General features: G+C 35.5%; 2 protein-coding genes and 1 long non-coding RNA gene across 3 annotated transcripts; all 3 read right to left on the bottom strand.

Moving 5' to 3' along the window:
• Positions 1-5245: 5245 nt before the first annotated feature.
• On the bottom strand, positions 5246-6206 carry LOC130420725 (uncharacterized; the record flags this gene model as incomplete). The annotated part of the gene is made up of 2 exons (XM_056748238.1): positions 5667-6206; positions 5246-5544 (listed from the first exon to the last, which is right to left on the bottom strand). Coding segments are annotated over exons 1-2 (639 nt in total), but the record flags the coding sequence as incomplete, so codon positions are not given.
• Positions 6207-6507: 301 nt separating this feature from the next.
• LOC130420822 (uncharacterized) lies at positions 6508-9722 on the bottom strand. The gene is made up of 4 exons (XR_008906694.1): positions 9223-9722; positions 8953-9141; positions 7977-8102; positions 6508-6911 (listed from the first exon to the last, which is right to left on the bottom strand). It is a non-coding gene; the product is annotated as an uncharacterized LOC130420822 (long non-coding RNA).
• A 224-nt stretch (positions 9723-9946) lies between these two features.
• LOC130420456 (L-rhamnose-binding lectin CSL2-like) lies at positions 9947-18191 on the bottom strand. The gene is made up of 10 exons (XM_056747743.1): positions 18186-18191; positions 16963-17001; positions 16831-16881; positions 15932-15988; positions 15398-15533; positions 15179-15303; positions 14012-14065; positions 13755-13890; positions 13648-13660; positions 9947-10078 (listed from the first exon to the last, which is right to left on the bottom strand). The coding sequence occupies exons 2-10, from the start codon at positions 16997-16999 to the stop codon at positions 9947-9949; spliced, it is 741 nt and encodes a 246-aa protein (XP_056603721.1). The 5' UTR covers positions 17000-17001; positions 18186-18191.
• Positions 18192-18873: the final 682 nt, after the last annotated feature.

Genomic DNA, 18873 nt, shown 5'->3' with positions numbered 1-18873 from the left:
ATTAAAGACAAATATTTATTTGCTTGAAACAGGAGGTAACATTGGTCATTGGAAAATCACCAGACCTTCTTATTCCTCCTGAACAATCAGATATGATATCACAAAGTACGTATTCAATATACGTACTCAATATTACAGTATCAAAACAATTGTCCCTTGACATCATTAGGAACCTTGAGATGGAGACCAACGGATACTCGTATCAGCATAAGACAGCATAAGACATGATACAACTTTCAACAAGGTTAAACAACAGGACAGTAAGGCACATATTATATGAATAGAAGCTAATACTAATATGAATGAATACATATGATATATGAATATTGTATTAGACACAGCCGAAATATTGTCGAGGACACTCGACAATCCAGATTCTCACAGAAACACTGTTCAGAAACGTCAAGGCAGGTGTGTTGGAGCTAAACTGCATATAGACTGCAGAGCTTTGGCCCTCCAGGACCAGGATTGCTCACCTATGCCTTAAACTCTCATATTCAATCAGGCTTTTAATCATCAAAACTAATTCAACCCCAAAACTGCTTCAAACATTTCATCTGAAACAACAAAATAATAATATTCCAGATTTCTTACAACCTGATAATCACATTAACAGTAGATTTGACTAAGGCCTCTCAGGTTATCAGGAGTCTACATGAGCAACACAACAGAGTTAAATATTCTGTGTTAATGTTGTCAGAATGCTGTTGTGTTGTGACGTTCATGAACTCTTTTGGCACCATAACAGGGAATCCAAACAATATTTAAGAGATGTTTTTATGTTATTGTTCGGTCAAGTTCAGTTAGTATTGTGTATAATTTTGATCATATTCTATATACTATGGGGCTGTTATTCACCCTGGTTATGAAGAAGTATTCATAGGAATGTTTGTAACATAGTTGTGTTAGTGGATCTGAAATCACGTTAACTTAGATGAGTATTCGAATCAAGATTGTTTGAATGATAGAATCAATATACTAATGCATCTTATAATCAATATATGTGTACTTATGAAGTAATTGCTTTCATAAAATATTTTAATCATTTTCAGCAATGCAAAATCCAGTGATGTTTTAAAGGCCTGAACCAATTAAGTCAAACTTATGATGCATTATAGCACAACTTATTTTAAAAAAATGAGTCAAGGTTGAAATTTCACCATTAGACCAAAAACCTTGTTGCTTAGAAATAATGGTGGCAGACAAGGACGGTTGGATAATTAAAAATAAGAGATAGCGGGAATTTACCTGATTGGTTTGGAAAGGAAACACCTCTGAGTAGTTTCACTATAACTAGAGTCTGGAAAACACCGATTTTCAGATGCTTTTGGGAAACATCTCACTTTGTTGGACATGAACAAATAAAGTTAAATCTTTGACACCTGGACCTTCTTTGTCTGAGCAATTTTTTGAACTACAAGACCAGCATTTTCCTCATCATTAGTCATAGCACATAATATCCACTGATAAGTCTCACAGTCCATGTTTCATGCAAATGAGCTTTGGATGCAGGAACATTGAGAATGCCGTGGAATTACTTTATTAAAGGTCACTTTTGTTAGTCGAGAGCTTCAGGCAATCTTCATTTGAATGAGGAGCAGAACAGAACTAAATGTACAAACACATCAATGTAAAGATCAACAACAACATTTAGATGATGACTGATGTCGGCTCTGACTGGACACAAACAGAATTCACATTCAGTTATTACATTTACATAATTAAACATGTTTGTTTGGTTTGTCTGCCAAGTCAACAATGTGATGTCACCATCAGCTTTCAGAATACTCACAATGAGGTCAAAATGTGACCTCACAGCAGACTCACTGTGTGCTCAAACTGTGATCTTAATATTGTACTTTGAGTGTAGAGTATCGGTCCCCATGTTCGGTCCTGGAGGTCCGGTGTCCTGCAGAGTTTAGCTCCAACCCTATTTTTTAACACATCTGAACATGCTCATCACGTCTTCGAGACCTCTAGAAACACTGACAACCATTGAATCATTGTTGTATTCTGGTCAATGTTACTTCTACACTTGTTATTAATGTCGATCTGATCATGACTGATTTGATCGCTCTGCCTCACACGTAAATAAAATACTGACACACTTAGACATCAACACTCATCATACAAACCTCATCAATGGTGACAATGATGAAACTGGTTTCTGTTGGAACATTACAAATTGTGTTTATTCTTGGCTAAAATAACAACACCCATGGTTTGTTAAATTACGAATATTGTTGGCTGTTCGGAAAAATTGCCCTCTCGAAGTTGCTATGGATCAAGGCGTCTGCTAAATGAATAAATGTAAAGTTAAAGGGGTCTTATGACACGGCTTAAACATATTATGGTTTGTTTTAAATGTTATGCTGCCATATTTAAAACATCAGGTTCCAAAGCAATTGTACGGACAGGTACGCCCACCTTACTTGTGTATACATTTGGGCGGTCGTAGTCAAATCATCACATGAACTGACATTGATTTGTGGGGTGTGTGATTACACGTGCCATTTCAGGTCTTTTAGCACAACTCGTTCAGGAGCATTTGCGCTTGGATAGAATGCAGTTTTACGTGTCAAATACATAAATGGGCAATTTATAACACACCAAAGACACAGAAAAACACATATTCACGCCATGAGCCTCATTTAAAAAGGTAGAGTTTATGGTCTTTTATTTTGATTAAAGTTCACATTCTGATCATCCGGTGCACAAAATCACTTACTTTCTTACTATTATTTAGTAGATAGAATTTGGTGTGCATAATAAGGAAGCCATGACTAAGAGTGATTTTATCACATCTAAGGGCCAAACGTGACTTTTTCAGTTTTTCAAACCAAATTTCAATTCATAATGTTCGGCCAAAGAGGGAAGCTCAGAAACAGGATTTTTCTTGGGGCCAAAAATAATAACTTCAGTTTTATTAAAAAATATATTATCAACCGCAATTTTAAAGTCGTCATGAAAAGGATGGAGCGATTGTCTTTCTATTCTGTATTGTGACGTATACCCGGTGAAGAAAAAAATGTAGGACTGGACTGATTTCATCCCAGAAAACTGATTGGCTCAGGAGTGCCATTCCTACTGAAGAGAGGTCATTTCATGAGGTGGAGGAGGGAAAAGTTTTTAGAAAGCGCCTTGAAGAAGACAAGCACATCTCCAACCTCCGCCTGTCAAGAGCACGACGGATCTCAGAAAATGAGTTTGGCATTCAGATTCAGGGTTTACAAATGGCCAATGGAGGTTAACCCTGACCTGGCAGACAGCATCATCAAAGCAACATGCATCTTATGCCACTGCCTGCGCCATGAAGTAATGGGACAAGCCAGCCAGGGTGACACTTTTGACTTTGACAATGCTGGCAGTGTGTGCTTAGAGGAGCTCCAGAGGTCAAAGTGCAACCGCGCGTCTGAAGAGGCTCTCCACATTAGAGATACATTTAGAAAATATTTTGTATCAGCTGCTGGTGAGGTACCGTGACCGTACGACCGCGTGCACCGTGGACTCTACTCTAGACACACAGTTGTTGTGTAGACCTCAGTCAAGCATAATGTATGAACTCTGTTCAGTGTGTACACTACTAATGTGTGTTTTAGGCCTGTCGAATGATTAATCGCATCCAGAATAAATGTTTGTGTGTACTGTGCATAATCATTTAATATATTATAATGAAAAATATTAATAATAGTAATAATATATAATGTGTATTTATAATTACAATTATTGGTGAATACAAAATTAATATGAACAGTACACAGACATAAGGCCAGACCTTCTCTGTTCAGTTTGCTTCCTGGACTTTTGGGGACTTTCAAATTGTGCCACAGCTGAAGTATATGTAGTTCAGGTGATGAGTGAATGTGGAACAGGTACGTGTGATCAATAGTGTGGCCAACTTAGGTCTGGTGCTGGGGGCGTGGCTAACAGAGCGTCTAAGTCCATGACAGAGATCAATATCAGACTTTTTATTCAGCAATTATGCAAAATCAAAACAAGTTTAAGCTGGTTTAACAGACATAAATCAACACAAAATTCAGCTACGTTACACAAATACAATAACACAAACACAGTTACACAAACTGTTAGACTGTCTGTTAGCATATTTAAAGTAATAGTTCCACAATTACAATTTTGTTCAATATTTTGAACAATACTTTTGTTCTGCTGAACACAATGAAATAATTTGGAAGAATGTCTGTAAACAAACAAAGTACTACTATAGTCAATGGTGACCCTGAACTTTTTACTTTTACACATTTTTCAAAATATCTTCTTTTGTGTTCAACAGAAAAAAGAAAAAAAATATACAGGTTTAGAACAATTTGAAGGTGAGTAAATGATGACAGATGTTTCATTTTGGGGTAACTATCAGTTTAATACAGGCGTGACAATAAGTATCGTTTAAAAGCATTACACACATATGTATGAAATCTGATCAAATCAAGCTCGCTGTAATTTACTCATAAAGAGGATTTTATTCCTAAACTGCTGACATCACTGTGTCTTCTGGATGAGCGTTCTGAGTCCTTCTTCTGTTTTCTTTGAAGATAAAAGTCAATAAAAGTGATGAAGTTCTGCTGTTTGTTTTCTGGATTGTTTCAGGTGAATGTGAATGATGATGATGATGATGATGATGATGATGAAAACTCACGCGCTCTTCCTGCACAGATGATCTGAAGAAGAATGACAGTAGGAGCAGCAAACACTGACACCTCAACAATCACTAGAATCACTAGAAGACACAAGAACACCATTAAATCCATCAAACTCTCAAACACTACACAAGAGAAACAAACACAAGATGAGTTCAGTGAGAGTTTCACTCATGTACTTATGTAACAGGACACATGGATCACAATCAACACTTCATACCTCTTATTATTATTGATGTTGTAGTTGATGCTGTAAAAAACAAAGTTTAGTTAAGATGCGTCATAATGTGGAAACACACACACACACACACACAAACACAGAGATTGAAGTGAGACAGACGGTGGTGATGTACCTTGTTGTTGTGTAGTTTCTGGTGTGTTAAGAGTTGAGAATCTCTCAGGGTTTGTGGTGGTCACTAGAATCTTGTTTGAATCTGTAGAAGATGATGAATGTTCAGAGACATCATACTGTAGAACATCACAATCATATTTCATGTTTATGTCATTTCTTCATCATCAGTACAGAGTTTAATGACTGAAGTCACTTTGAGTTCAGGACACTCCTGTCAGAGTGATGTCTTACCTGTAAATCTGACAGTATATGTGACTGAGGTCTTGATGTCATTCTTGTGTTTGAGCACACATCTCAACTCTGTGTTGTCGTCTTCATTCACGAGTGTTGTAGTCAGAGAGATGAGACAGAGTTTATCTGATCTAATCTGATATCTGGAGTCTGTCTGTAGATCAACATCAGTCTGATTCATCCACACCAGCTGAAATCCATCATCACTGAACTCATGATCACAGTCATATGTAAACAGCCGACAGGAGAGAGTGACAGATGTGTTTGCTCTTATCTCAGTCTGTGATGAAGATGATGATGAAGACACTGAAACACAAATCACACAACACACTCATGTAGTACTCATGAGTTTCAGTGAAAACACAAGAGATAAAGAGAACTGTGATCTGAAGTTAAACATGTTCATATAAATGAAGAGAAACACTGACCATGAAGAACATGTAGATAAACACGTGAATCAGGTCCATGTAGACGTCCATTCACATATTGTCTGCAGGTGTAACGTCCATGATCATGTTGTGTTGTTTTATAGATGTTGAGAGAGCAGTCAGATGTCAGACTCAGTCTCTCAGATCTCTCTGTGTTATTCTTATTTATTCCTCCAGTAAACACTTCTTCAGATGATGTTGTATAATTATTATAGATCCATGTAGTTGAGGAGCATTGATGAAGAGCATCATTACAGGACAGAGACACACTTTCACCAGAACTGATGAACACATGAGTCACTTCTGCTTCACTCACACCTGAAACAGCAGATGACATCATTCATATTAATACATCACAATATATTCAAACAGTTTAATATTTATCTCTTATTATAAAACAGTCAGTTCTGGTCCTTGATTCTGATTGGCTGAGCGGAGATCTAAGCCGTTATAAAATACCTCAATTTATAACAGCTGACTGCACAACATAACCTTTATATCATTTTATTTACTTTATTTTATGAATCCTTGCTAAGCATATGGAAGAACCCCGTGAAGCAGTGGCTTACAGGGTATTTTACTCAACTTTGTGTCGTGCCACAACGCCCTTAGCTAACCCACTGCTTCTTGGGGCTTATTGCTTTAATGACAGATAGATTTTGATTATTTTTACATTATTTAAATCAGAAGATTTGACAGTAAATCATGTGATCTAGTTCCTCTATCATCGCTCTTGACATCAGACTTTTGAATGTGAGAATAAGACACATGAACTCTATGATAAATGTGACATGAGATGAAACTGAACATGTTTATCAGAATGTCAGTGAGAGTAATGAAATGAAATGTGATGAAATAAATGTGTTGTATAGTTTACCTGTGAATAGTGAAGAGAGAAGGATCAGTCCCAGCAGACATATATCACTCTTCTCAGTCATGTTGTGTTTCTCTTACTGAGTCTCTTCTCATCATCTACTTATATTTCTTCATGAGAACATTTGTAACTCTTCCTGTGTTTCTCATTTCCTCTTTTCACATCGACTGAGTCATGACACAATAACGGCCTACAACACATTCTGTACTTTAGTAATATTTGTAAAATACTTCTGTTGTCTTAAAATAATTGGACACAGGGATCAGTTATGACTTTTATTGTCAGAGATTTTAACAGGGTTAACTTGAAAAAGGTTTTCTCCAACTTCGTTCAACCAAGGAGAGATGATCACTTCTCCATTCTTCTTCTGTCTGCATGCAAACAAATGCAGGACATGAGTGAGGTCATCTTCACACTTCTTCAAAACCACAGATCCACAGATTACCCATGATGCAGCAGACACAGACATTAATGAACACACTAACTCTGTCACAGATTATATCAATATGTCCACTGATAATATCATCAGAAAAAATCCTTGGATGTTGAATGAATGAAGAACGGTTTACACTTAATCACAGACCACATGGGGAAACATAATTATGAAAACCCTGTGACATGGGTCATTCTTGAGCCAGGGGCGATTCTAGGATTTTTTCAACTGGGGGGCACATGAGGGGCCACAATTAATATAGAGGGGCCATTCTTATGTTGTGTATTTATGTAGAACTGTAGATATCCAAATCATTTCAAGTTCAGTAAGCTTTAAAATCAGCAATAAACAGTGATACCCTATTATCTTTTGATATCAGTTATTCACTGCTCTAAATCAAAACAATAAAATACAATTTATATTAACTTATCACTTTACAAAAGTGAAAGAAAAACTGTAATAAATAAAATAATCCAATGTCTGGGAAGAAGCATTAGGAAATGGGAATCAATTATCAGAGGCACTTTCTATGGGGGTAAAATTGTTGCATATTACCAAATAAATAAATTAAGATTCACAAACAAATGTAAAGAGATTCACAAAAGTATATCAAATTCACAAATAAATAGATTAAGCGATTTACAAATGCACAGAAAGCAATTCACAAATAAATGCCAGGCAGAGTTGTGTTTGTAAAATAATAAAACATTTGTAAAAAAAAAATGTTATTTGCAAATCTCATTTTATTTATTTGTGAGTTTATATTTTTTTGGGAAACTCTTTACATTTATTTGTGGATCTTAATCTATTTATTTGTGAATTTGATATACTTTTGTGAATCTCTTTACATTTGTTTTTGAATCTTAATCTATTTATTTGGTAATATGCAACAATTCTACCCCCAAACTTTCTGTTTCAAAGGCACATGAGACACACAGTTAGCAACAGTTCCTTAATGCAATTATGTATTGGCTATTTTACATGTAAAATAAAAAAGACATACCATCAGGTCCAGTAAGAGCAGTATCAGAAGTAAGTGGAAGCTCAGATTACACTTCTGAAGGTGGGTGACAAGTATCCATCTCTTTCACATCACTTTCACTCTCATCTGTTTCATCCCTAGAGACAGCTATAACACAAAGGCATATTAGTAAAATACAAGGATTTTAACTACATAACTGTATGCATTCATACAATAACAATCAGGAGTGCATTTTTTTCTGTATGATACTGAAATTACCAATATACTAAAGTACCAATATATCAATATAGGGACTTCTGTTATATAAATAAATGCGTAGCCCTGAATACAGCCTACCAAAGTCATGTCACTGTTAGTGATGGGAAGTTCGGATCATTTTATTGACTCGGACCTTTGAGTCTCGTTCATCAAAATGAACGAATCTTTTTTCGAGTCATATCGTTCCTTTCGTTCATTTAAGCAAAGTATAATTAAAATGTTACATGTCACTTTTCTTAACAAATCTACTACTTATTCAAACGTTATTTAATATCACATAACAACAAATACAAAACTATAATGCTACAATAAACAGAAAAGATGAATTACTTGTATACATGGGTATTTAGTCTATGAGTAGCTCACCTCACCTCTTATCTTGATTAATTTGTCATTTCACTGTCCTTTCTATCAATAGACAAACACTAGGACTAGGCTATTCACCCGTTTGTTAGGAAGGTTGTAAATTAGCTAATTTCTCTGTCCAAAACTGTCACGTCACATTACAAAAGACCGAACGACTCGAACCCGAAGACTCGGGATGTGAACAAATCAATTCTCTTTCCGGCTCTGATTGCATTTGTTAAACGTCGGAGCGTGTTGCGCAATGCGCATGCGCGACTGAACGAATCACTTTCCAAGACGACCCGTTCTTCCCGAGTCACATTTAAGATTCGTTCGAATCGTTCACAAACGACCCATCACTAGTCACTGTCCACTTTCTAGCTTGTCTACTAACCTGGGTGTACAGGGCTGTTCTGATTTATGCTCAAATCTTCCTGAACCAAGAGGTCTCCTGTTGAGCAGGCAGGCTCTGAACTCACTGTGTGTAACGTTAAACCATCACGCGGACTCTCCCTCACTGGCTGGCACTTTCTTTGCAGAAAAATACTGAATATCTCCCTGCCTTTACGTCCTGTTACACTGCCTGAGATAACAGAGGTAAAAAGGAGGAAATTACTATTTGTTTAAATGCTATGGTTTTATTGGCGGATGACAAAAACTTTACCTTTTATCACAACCAGCCCAGCTGGAAAATTATAAACTAAAAACAGGTAAAATGTTTAAACCCCCAAAAAACAAGTCATTATCAAGGCATGCGGTTCGAGACTTTAGAATATTCGTTCTCAAGACTCGAAGTCAATGTCATGTAACTTAATTTTCTTTATTTAGAGTGTAGTAACGTAACTCAAGACCTCCACCTCTGAAAGTTAACGTAACGTTAGCTTTTAAAGTGTTGAGCGTTAGCCTAGATAAACATCATACGATTTGTTCCGGCACCTCGCTTGCAATATCACTTGCTTATCGGCTGGGAAAAAAATCATAACGCAGGAAAACCCTGTTACATTCAGCCTCAGGAGCATAGTAACGTTAAATGTAATTATTAGCATTATGTTGGTCTGCTCTCAGAGAATACATCGAGCCTGGTCTGTCCTAACACTGAAAGACGGTAACGTTACCAAACTCTAGCACTGCAACAACTCGCTAATCGAAAGAAAATAAACTGTATAAAATAGATCAACTTACCGTGTGTTTTTTTTCCGTTGGAAAACAGTTTGCTATTCTTGGTCCTCGTTGAGAAGCATCGCGACGCGGAATCATAAATTATTCTACTACAAGCTGAAAGATTATGATTTGAATTTTTGAGTGACAGACAAGTAGAAGGGTGGGGGCACACTGGGGGGCCAATCAGTTTTCAGGAGGGGCCAGTGCCCCCATGGCCCCTCCCCTGTCTACGCCACTGTCTTGAGCTGAACACATTCAATGCACGGTTTGAGGATAGAAACAGCACCTAGGGCAGGTGTGACCAACTCTGTTCCTGGAGAACTTCCGTCCTTCTGAATCTGTGAGGCTTTTTCAACAAACTGCATGGTTTAATAGAAGCTTTTGACACAGTGCTCTACTTCGCTATCTGGTGGTCAATAAAAATTCCTACAGCGACTGTCTCACTCAGATGTGTTGTTATTATAAGCTTTATTTGTGTATTTAATATATAATTTAATAATATATAGCATTAGAAATATTGCAGCTTGTGTGTTTGCAGGGAATTTGCACAATACAATTATAATGAAGACTATTTTTTTTTTAATTTTTACTTGCTGTAAACATTTGTCGTTTCACTTTCTAAGTATTATATTTAATAAACCAATAAATTATGCCTGTGTTTTATTCATTGCACCCTTTTTGTGTGTTCCTCACTCACTGGTGCTCTGTTGTTTGAGTGTCATTGCTCAGAGCGTTTAGATGTTTGGAGTGACGAAGCATTGAAGATGTATAATTAGAATAAGACAAAGTTTGTTTGCATATCTCACGTGACACTTTATTAGGAGTGTAGAGACTGTTCCCACACTTGAGAACGGGGTCTCTTGTGCATTCTCATTTTAAAGATCAAACACACTTCTAACCACACGTGTAAGCGGCAGAGAACCGAGGACGCCGTTTATTAGCAGGAAACCAGTTTGTGATGAGGAAACACTTTTATACTTTTTGGGAACAGTGTTACACTTACTTACACATACTGCAATTTATTTTTTGACAACATGTCACTGTTTTTAGTAGTGGCCTAAATATAGCAATACATTACGTAAAATTGACATTACAAATGGTTGTAACATTTTTGATTTAAAACAAATATAAACATTGTTAATGAATAAGAATATAAGTTATTTGTGATGAAACATTATCTGTTATTTGATTATTTATTTATTGAGTACATGTTTGTCATTTTCCAGTTTTCCCTCTAATTTTCTGGTTTATTTTGTGACTGGACGGCAGTTTGTCTACACAAACATCTTTGTGTTTAATGTGTTAGATGTATGATGACAGACAGTTGCTAGTCTTCCTTTGAATTTCCACTTTTAGAATTTAATTTTCTTTGTACTGCAAGTTTGCAGTAAACAGCGGCCTCTGCTGTTCAAAACATATATTGCGATTCATATACAACCAGCTTGTCTCGTCACATTTAATAATCGATTTTCAACCGGCTCGCAGTGAATCGATCTATCTCTGCTCCAAAGTACAAAGTATAATTTCCGAAATTACGATTTTAATCATTTAATTTGAACAAAATAAGTACGTACTACAGTTACTGGAGACTACAACAGTAATCAATTTGTTAATTATCAGTTGTTTTGAATGTTTAATGAAAATATTGTATGCATTTACCTCAAAGTATGTTGTAATATCAAGAGGATTAATAAGAATTATGATTTTTGCAATAATGTTGCAGCCCTATGGGTATTTAAATATAGCAAGCTATTCATTCATGAAACTACTGAAATTAAATGCATATGTTTTCCCTACATTTATATTAAAAAACGTCTTCAGATACCAGTCGGGTTCCGGATTTAATGTTTTTACAGGTGGTTTCACAGATGAAACATGTGATGATCATGTGTCATGATCCACATGAAATAAACAATAGATAATGCAAGAAACAACAGAATATAAATACTTTAACAAGACTCTTTGAGAATTTTCAGTTTGATATAAGAAATGCGCCACAGCGACCGAGAAAAAATATAAATGTTGTCGATTTGCCATCTACTGGCTCATTAGGCAAAGTGTTTGCTCATCAGTTTTAGAACACAAGTTTGTAATTTAACATTGTTTACTATGTATTGTGTTCATGGCTCTTAAAAATTATTACAAAAATGTTAATGATCTTGCAGGACAATACTGTAAAGGTCTGCTCATAGCATGCTTTTGTCTTTGACAGACGCAGCTTGGACAGGTACTTTCATTTTATGTTTTGTATGATAACTTATTAAACATATCTCGCTAGTTAAACACCAACAGTTTATTTTATTTGATTTATGAATTTCAGTCTCTTTCCCTCTTCACTCTGAAAGTGAGGATTCAAGTTGAGGTGTTGCTTGTTTCTTCTTTTTGTTGTTCATAATGTTTGTATTCAGTTATTTCAGTTCCAAATGTATGCCGTATATCAGCTGTATTAGTTCTTTCTGTTATCAAATGATCATCCTAATTTTCATAGTTTTCTAATATTTATATTAACCTGATTTTATTATCTTATTAGCCTACCTGAATAAATACAGTTTATTTATAAAGGAGATGTTCGATCATATTGTATTATACATTCACTCATTGTTATTGTGTTCAAAATATTGATCAATTGCTTAATCAAATTAATAAAACATTTATGTTTCTTTACCAATGACTTCTCAATGTTCTTATCAGTCCCAAAAGAATTGTTATATCTTGAATATTTACGACACTTCACAGTGAAACCATAAAAGACTTAGACATAGCACCACAGTGACAAACACGAAGTCTACATTCAAGGCACAGCCAAAAGGATGCTTCACAGGTTTGGGTGAATAAAGGTCCAAAACGCACCACATAAGATGTGAAAATAACGTTATTTAACGTTTAAAAAAAAACACATAATGTGGCTCAATGCAGCAACAAACTGAGAACATAAAACTTTTCTGTTATCATGTTTATGTTTGATATCAGTGTTTAACAAATGTATTTAGTTTTAGTTTATGTAATTTGGGTTTTTGGGTTGTTGTTTTGGTACGTTAAGTGATCCTTGTAATTTTGGGAAACGCTTAGTGCCAGATTTTTAACTTTATCTGTCAATATGCTACATATTGTATTTTAATGTCATCCACCAGTGTTTTAGGGCACTTTTTTAAAAGTATTGATTTAGACACCTATAGGCACCGGCACCATTGAAAAGTATCGATTTGGCACCGGTATCGAAAAAGAAAAACGATACCCAACACTAAGCATAACAAACACAATTTCACAAAATGAGCTGTAAAGAGAGGCTGCAATCATATGAACCGCTGTCTTTATGTGAAGGTGATGTTAAATTCCACGACACATCTGAATCCGCCATGATAATTACGCAATGAATGAACAAACGCTTCCATCCATCCATTGTAACAAGAAAAGTGACATCTAGTGGATAGAAGTACCATTAACATTTAAGTGAATTAATGTTCACTGCTTGCGGAAATATGAAATAAATAAAATAGATATCGAATCCACCGCATTTAAGAAAACAATTAATAAATATTAAAAAAAAATGCCTAGGCCTACTTGTAATGTTCATATAACCAAAGAGCTTGACCAAAACATACATTACTTTTTTTATTTGAATTGAATTTGAATTGTTTGTTTGTGTTGCCTAAATATTTTTTAAACATATGTTGGATAGCTGGGATATAAAGATGGATTATCTTGAAACCTTCCACATATGATATACACACTGCATTATAATATGTTTATTAAATCTTTGGTCCAATTATTACATGTGACCACAACTAAATGATTAAATTCACTTCACAATAAAATAGTTGTATACTTAAAAAGGAAAAGTACACATGTAAGACACAGTCAGGTATTTATAAGTTCCATAACAAGGATCCCTGAAAGCTGCATTATCCGCAACGATGAAACAACTCGCCTTTCCATCACATCTGTGTCAATAAATACAAAGAACAGCAAAAACATTACAATTGTTTAAGTCACTTTCATATCTCATATCTCTTCAGAGACATTTACTGCTCTTACCTAACGGCCACCACACTTAGAGACGTACTCTGAGTGCAGCAAACATTTGAGAGCTGGTAAGAAGGTCTTCCAGTAGAGCAGGTCTGTCTGTCTGTACGCCCATAATTGGCTGAAAGGACTTTTATAGTTCCCTGGTCTGTTGATAAAATGAAACATTACCCACAAGTGTGTTTTATGATTTCTTAATGTGTTATTTGGTCTTGAAATTATTATACAACATGCAAATGCATTGTTTAAATGAAACCTAGAGAACTCACAACAGTTGAGGAAGGCAGTTTGTGATTCACAGGTAACTACAACCTTTGGTACACCTAAAGATGGAGACGAGAAGCAAATGAGAAGTTATGTTACAGTGTTACATTAACTGCGCCTCTAGTTTCTCTGTAAAACTTTAATTCATTCAATATTGTTCTCCGACTATTTTGTCACAAGCCATTTTATTTGTATGAGCAGAGCCCTGCTCGACTTTCACCTCTTCCACGGACACACACAGGCAGGATTGACGGTCATCAAAGGCAGTGGAGGAAACATCTATGTTGCCTTGAAAAATCCATCAGATAAAGGTATTGCGGGAGACAGGAAGTGGAGCAGCTTTGGATTCAGAAGCACCCTGATGCCTTCTGACCTTGTAATGCAGCTTTCGAAGGAAGCATTTTACTGCTTTTGGACAGAGCCTATCTCTCAGCACAGAGCAATTAGCTCAAAGACCCTAACACTGTTTAGCAACCAGATGGTTTACTTACTAACCAGCTATACATCCTAGCCTAGCAACGCCCTGTTACCAGCCAAAATAAACACCCTACAATTACCTAGCTACCAGCTTAGAGAGCCTCACAATGCCTAGCGACCACATGGAAAGCCCTAGTAACCATTTCAACACCCTAGAAATCAGCATATAGAGCCTAGAGTTAAGCAATGCCTAGCAACCACATGGAGCACCATGGTAACCACTACAACACCCTAGCAACACCTATGCACAAGCCAGACTACTTTACTAACAAGCAGGCACACCTTGGCAGCATCTACTAATTGCATGATAGACTCTAACAAAACCTAGCAACTAAAGGGAACACCTCAACTACACATGCCTAATTCTTATTTCCATCCCAATAAACCCTGTTAACATCATGCTAACTTGTGCTAACTTAAATTGATAGCATTTCAGTATTGTTACTGGACGAAGGCTGATTTTGTCTGTATGTGTCTGTGCTTTTGAGGGGATTGTTTTTATGTTTGTAATACTGTGTGTCTGTAAATCTTTCAGAAATATATCATTGTCACAGGATTGATGACTGTGTGAAGTCTGGATGAGATCAGTGACTTCAGCTGTTAGATGATGCTTCTCTTCATCAAGAATACCCAACATCACGCAGTTACACAGGTGATTTTGTGAGGTCTAGGGATCATTTAGGTGCAAAACTCACGTGTTTGTGGTGGTGGAGGTGCAACACACTTGTAAGACACAGTCAAGTATTTATAAGTTCCATAACAAGGATCCCTGAAAGCTGCATTCTCCGCAACAATGGAACAACTCGTCTTTCCATCACATCTGTGTCAATAAATACAAAGAACAGCAAAAACATAATAATTGATTACGTCACTTTCATATCTCATATCTCTTCAGAGACATTTACTGCTCTTACCTAACGGCCACCACACTTAGAGACGTACTCTGAGTGCAGCAAACATTTGAGAGCTGGTAAGAAGGTCTTCCAGTAGAGCAGGTCTGTCTGTCTGTACGCCCATAATTGGCTGAAAGGACTTTTATAGTTCCCTGGTCTGTTGAAAAATGTAACATTATCCACAAGTGTGTTTTATGTTTTCTTAATGTGTTATATGCAGGGATGCACATAAGTATTGCGCAGGTGTGCGACCAAAATTGAAAATGCGCTCTGTAAATAAGTTTAGACCTCTCATTTGTGTAGTGACATGGTTGAAACCTTTTAATGCACAATCACTGTTTCAGACCAACTAAATGTGATACTGGATAAGATTTCCGTTTGAACTGAATGCTGCTAAAACTACTGATATCTGGTTTGTTCAGGGTGTACATGATGCAAAACAGAGTTTTAGGAGTAGTTTTAGTAGTTTTAGTAGTATTTCCATTTGGTTATATGGTCTTAAAATCATTGTACAACATGCAAATGCATTGTTTAAAGGAAACACAGAGAACTCACAACAGTTGAGGAAGGCAGTTTGGGATTCACAGGTAACTACACTCCTTGATGGTGCACCTAAAGATGGAGACAAGTAGCATATTAGGAGTAGTGATGTTACAGTGTTACATTAACTGCACCTCTAATTTCTCTGTTAAAAAATAATCAAAGCAACAAGTTGGCACAAGCCAGACTACCAAACAGACAGGTGAGCCCTGAACACAAAATCACAACCACGATCGGGTCGTAACACAATAGGTTGCACATGACCTCATGTCACTGAGCAAAGTGCCTTCGGATGGCAAGCAGAGATATTCTACATAGTAATTTACTATTACAAACTCATAATGCATGTGTTTTGCATCATTTATGTTTGATCAGATCCATCAAATCATAAAACCACAAGGCAGTGGATTTGGGCAAATGGTTTTAGGCAAGCAGTGATTTTAGGCAAATGATGTGTTCATGTCATGTACCTCATATTACTTAGAAAATCCTTGAAGGAGGTTCAACTCTAATCTGCTGAGCAACAGCCAAGAAACCTTAAGATTGACAGAGGAGTGGACTAAAATGTCTCGTGACACCTGGTGACCAACTGACCAAATGTTTTACATCTGTGCTTGCCAACAAGGGTTTCTCCACAAGTACAAAGTTACAGTATGTTTTGCTTGGGCATCAAATACTTATTTCAGTAACTAAAATGCAAATCAATGTATAACCTCTCTTCATACATGTGACCCCTGATTCTTCTATCAGTTAAATTAAACCTGCCATAAAATTATTGACACTTCATTTCTTTGTAAGCAGCCAAACTTACAAAATCAGCAGCGAATTTCACTCAATGTATCTCTGTCTCTTAACTGTTTATTATTGTTGTATTCAGATCATGTTTTGTTAAGTAAAGGTTGGCTGTCACTCACCATTGTAGTGGATTAATCTCAGACCAATGCATTCAGATATTGAACAGAGAGCTATAAGAGAGAGTTTGAGTCTTTATCAAAACACACAAAATAAATGTTCATGACATTATAAAAGCAGAAACACAAACTCACCAATGACAAGAAGACTGAAATATAGAGTCTGAGCCATTTCTGAGGAAGAAACATCTTGTAAATCTCAAATGATAAATTCAATTGTCGTTTTTACTACTATACCTCCCCTTCGCACGCTGACATCAGTTAAACTTTAAGAAAACGACGGTTACAGTCAAAACTGTTACAGACAATTTTATTTGTTTTTTTAAGTATATTTATGTTATGGTTTATGCTTTTGCTTTATATTTAATATTAATAAAAAATGACATTGAAAAAGTTTTTTTCAATTAAAAGTAACCTGATATTTATTACAGACAAATATGTTTTTCTAAGCTTTTTATCCCATGCAAGGTTCTAATCTTTTCCCAAAAATGTTACCTTGTTTAATTTAATAGACGTATTATACACACAATAATTTCATTCAGAATACATTTGTTTAGTTGGGTCAACACAACAAACCAAATTAAATTAATTTACTTTCATATGTACAACTTCATATTATTTGTCAAAGAAAAATCAAATAGCATTCAGCTTAACTTTTTAAATGCTCAAAGTTATTATGAAGGAACTACACATGCCACTAAACCTTAGCTATATCATACTCGAGAGCAGCAAACGTGTTGTTCAACTTCAAAAGCTTTCAATCGTTGTATAACATCTGTTAAAATCGTTTGTATTTTAATTTACATTAAATAATGATCTGTTAATCATAAGGTTGTGTTTAAGAAGTTTATTGGTAAACATTCACAAACACATTAACTTATGTTTCTAGCTATTTGAATATATGGTAACTAATAATTTGTTAAGCAGTAATGTTAATGATTTATTAATGAACGTTATCATAAAGTGTTCCCTTAAGTTATAATGAGTCTGTTCAGCGCGTAAGAAACGAATCTGCTCCTCAGTACAATAATAACCAATAAAAACTAAATAACAGAATTGTTTCCTTGTTTTCATCTTGATTAAATAAATGTAACTTGCAGCATAAAATAACACTGATAAAACAACACTTTATTTTTACATTTACCCTCATTTTTCAAGGGTCTTGTAGAGCACAACACAAATTATTGGATCAATATGGGGAAAACTTATAATATTGGCTTTTACGAACAGTTTTTAATTTTTTGTGCAAAGTTTTTCCAGTGTGATACATGTTAGCTAATTTTAATTTAGACACCATTAAAATGAAATCATATCAAAATAATCATTTTAATAGGAATGAGAATGTAAATTGTTCTTACTTTTCAGCTGTTGTGTGTTGTGTGTTCCTCTCCTGAATCTGCTGCTGTATGTCTTGCGGTTTTTATGCCTTTGAGCACATCCCATCATTTGTACCTCTCATTAAAAAAAATCATGTTTTCATATTTGATTTCCTTGTTATTTGTGTATTTTTCTACCCACTGCTATTTCACTGTTACAACAAACAGAACTCAAATTTCAGGAAATGATGTGTGCATTCTTTTATTTCAAAAATTGACACGTGCCAGCCAATGTGTGTCAAGTAAATATACTGTATAGGCTTTGTTTAATAAACATTAGGGCTGTCAATAGATCACTTTTTTACCATTAATCTTCAAACTGAACATATCTTGATTATTTTGACATCATTTAATATATGCACACTGCAAAAATTTAACAGTTGGATCAATTAAAAAAAGGCCTTCAATTGGTAACACTTAGAAAAATTACGTTGATCCAATTTAAATGTCCTATAAGAACAGTCACCATCATGGTGATCAATGTTTCCTTGAGTTGTGCTCTTGACCCTTGACTTTTATATACAAATGTGTTTGCCACTGTGTGTTTAAAGTACATTTGTATCTTTACAATCTGTGTGTTTTTAAAGTATAACTGTTATTGTAAGGCAAATGAGAATTTTATCGACTGATGTTGGTTATTTAAATGTCCATCATCCTGTTCAATGCACTG

The sequence above is a fragment of the Triplophysa dalaica genome, chromosome 5 (genome assembly GCF_015846415.1).
Source record: "Triplophysa dalaica isolate WHDGS20190420 chromosome 5, ASM1584641v1, whole genome shotgun sequence".
Lineage (NCBI taxonomy): Eukaryota > Metazoa > Chordata > Actinopteri > Cypriniformes > Nemacheilidae > Triplophysa > Triplophysa dalaica.
This window is presented reverse-complemented; position numbering and strand designations above follow the sequence as displayed.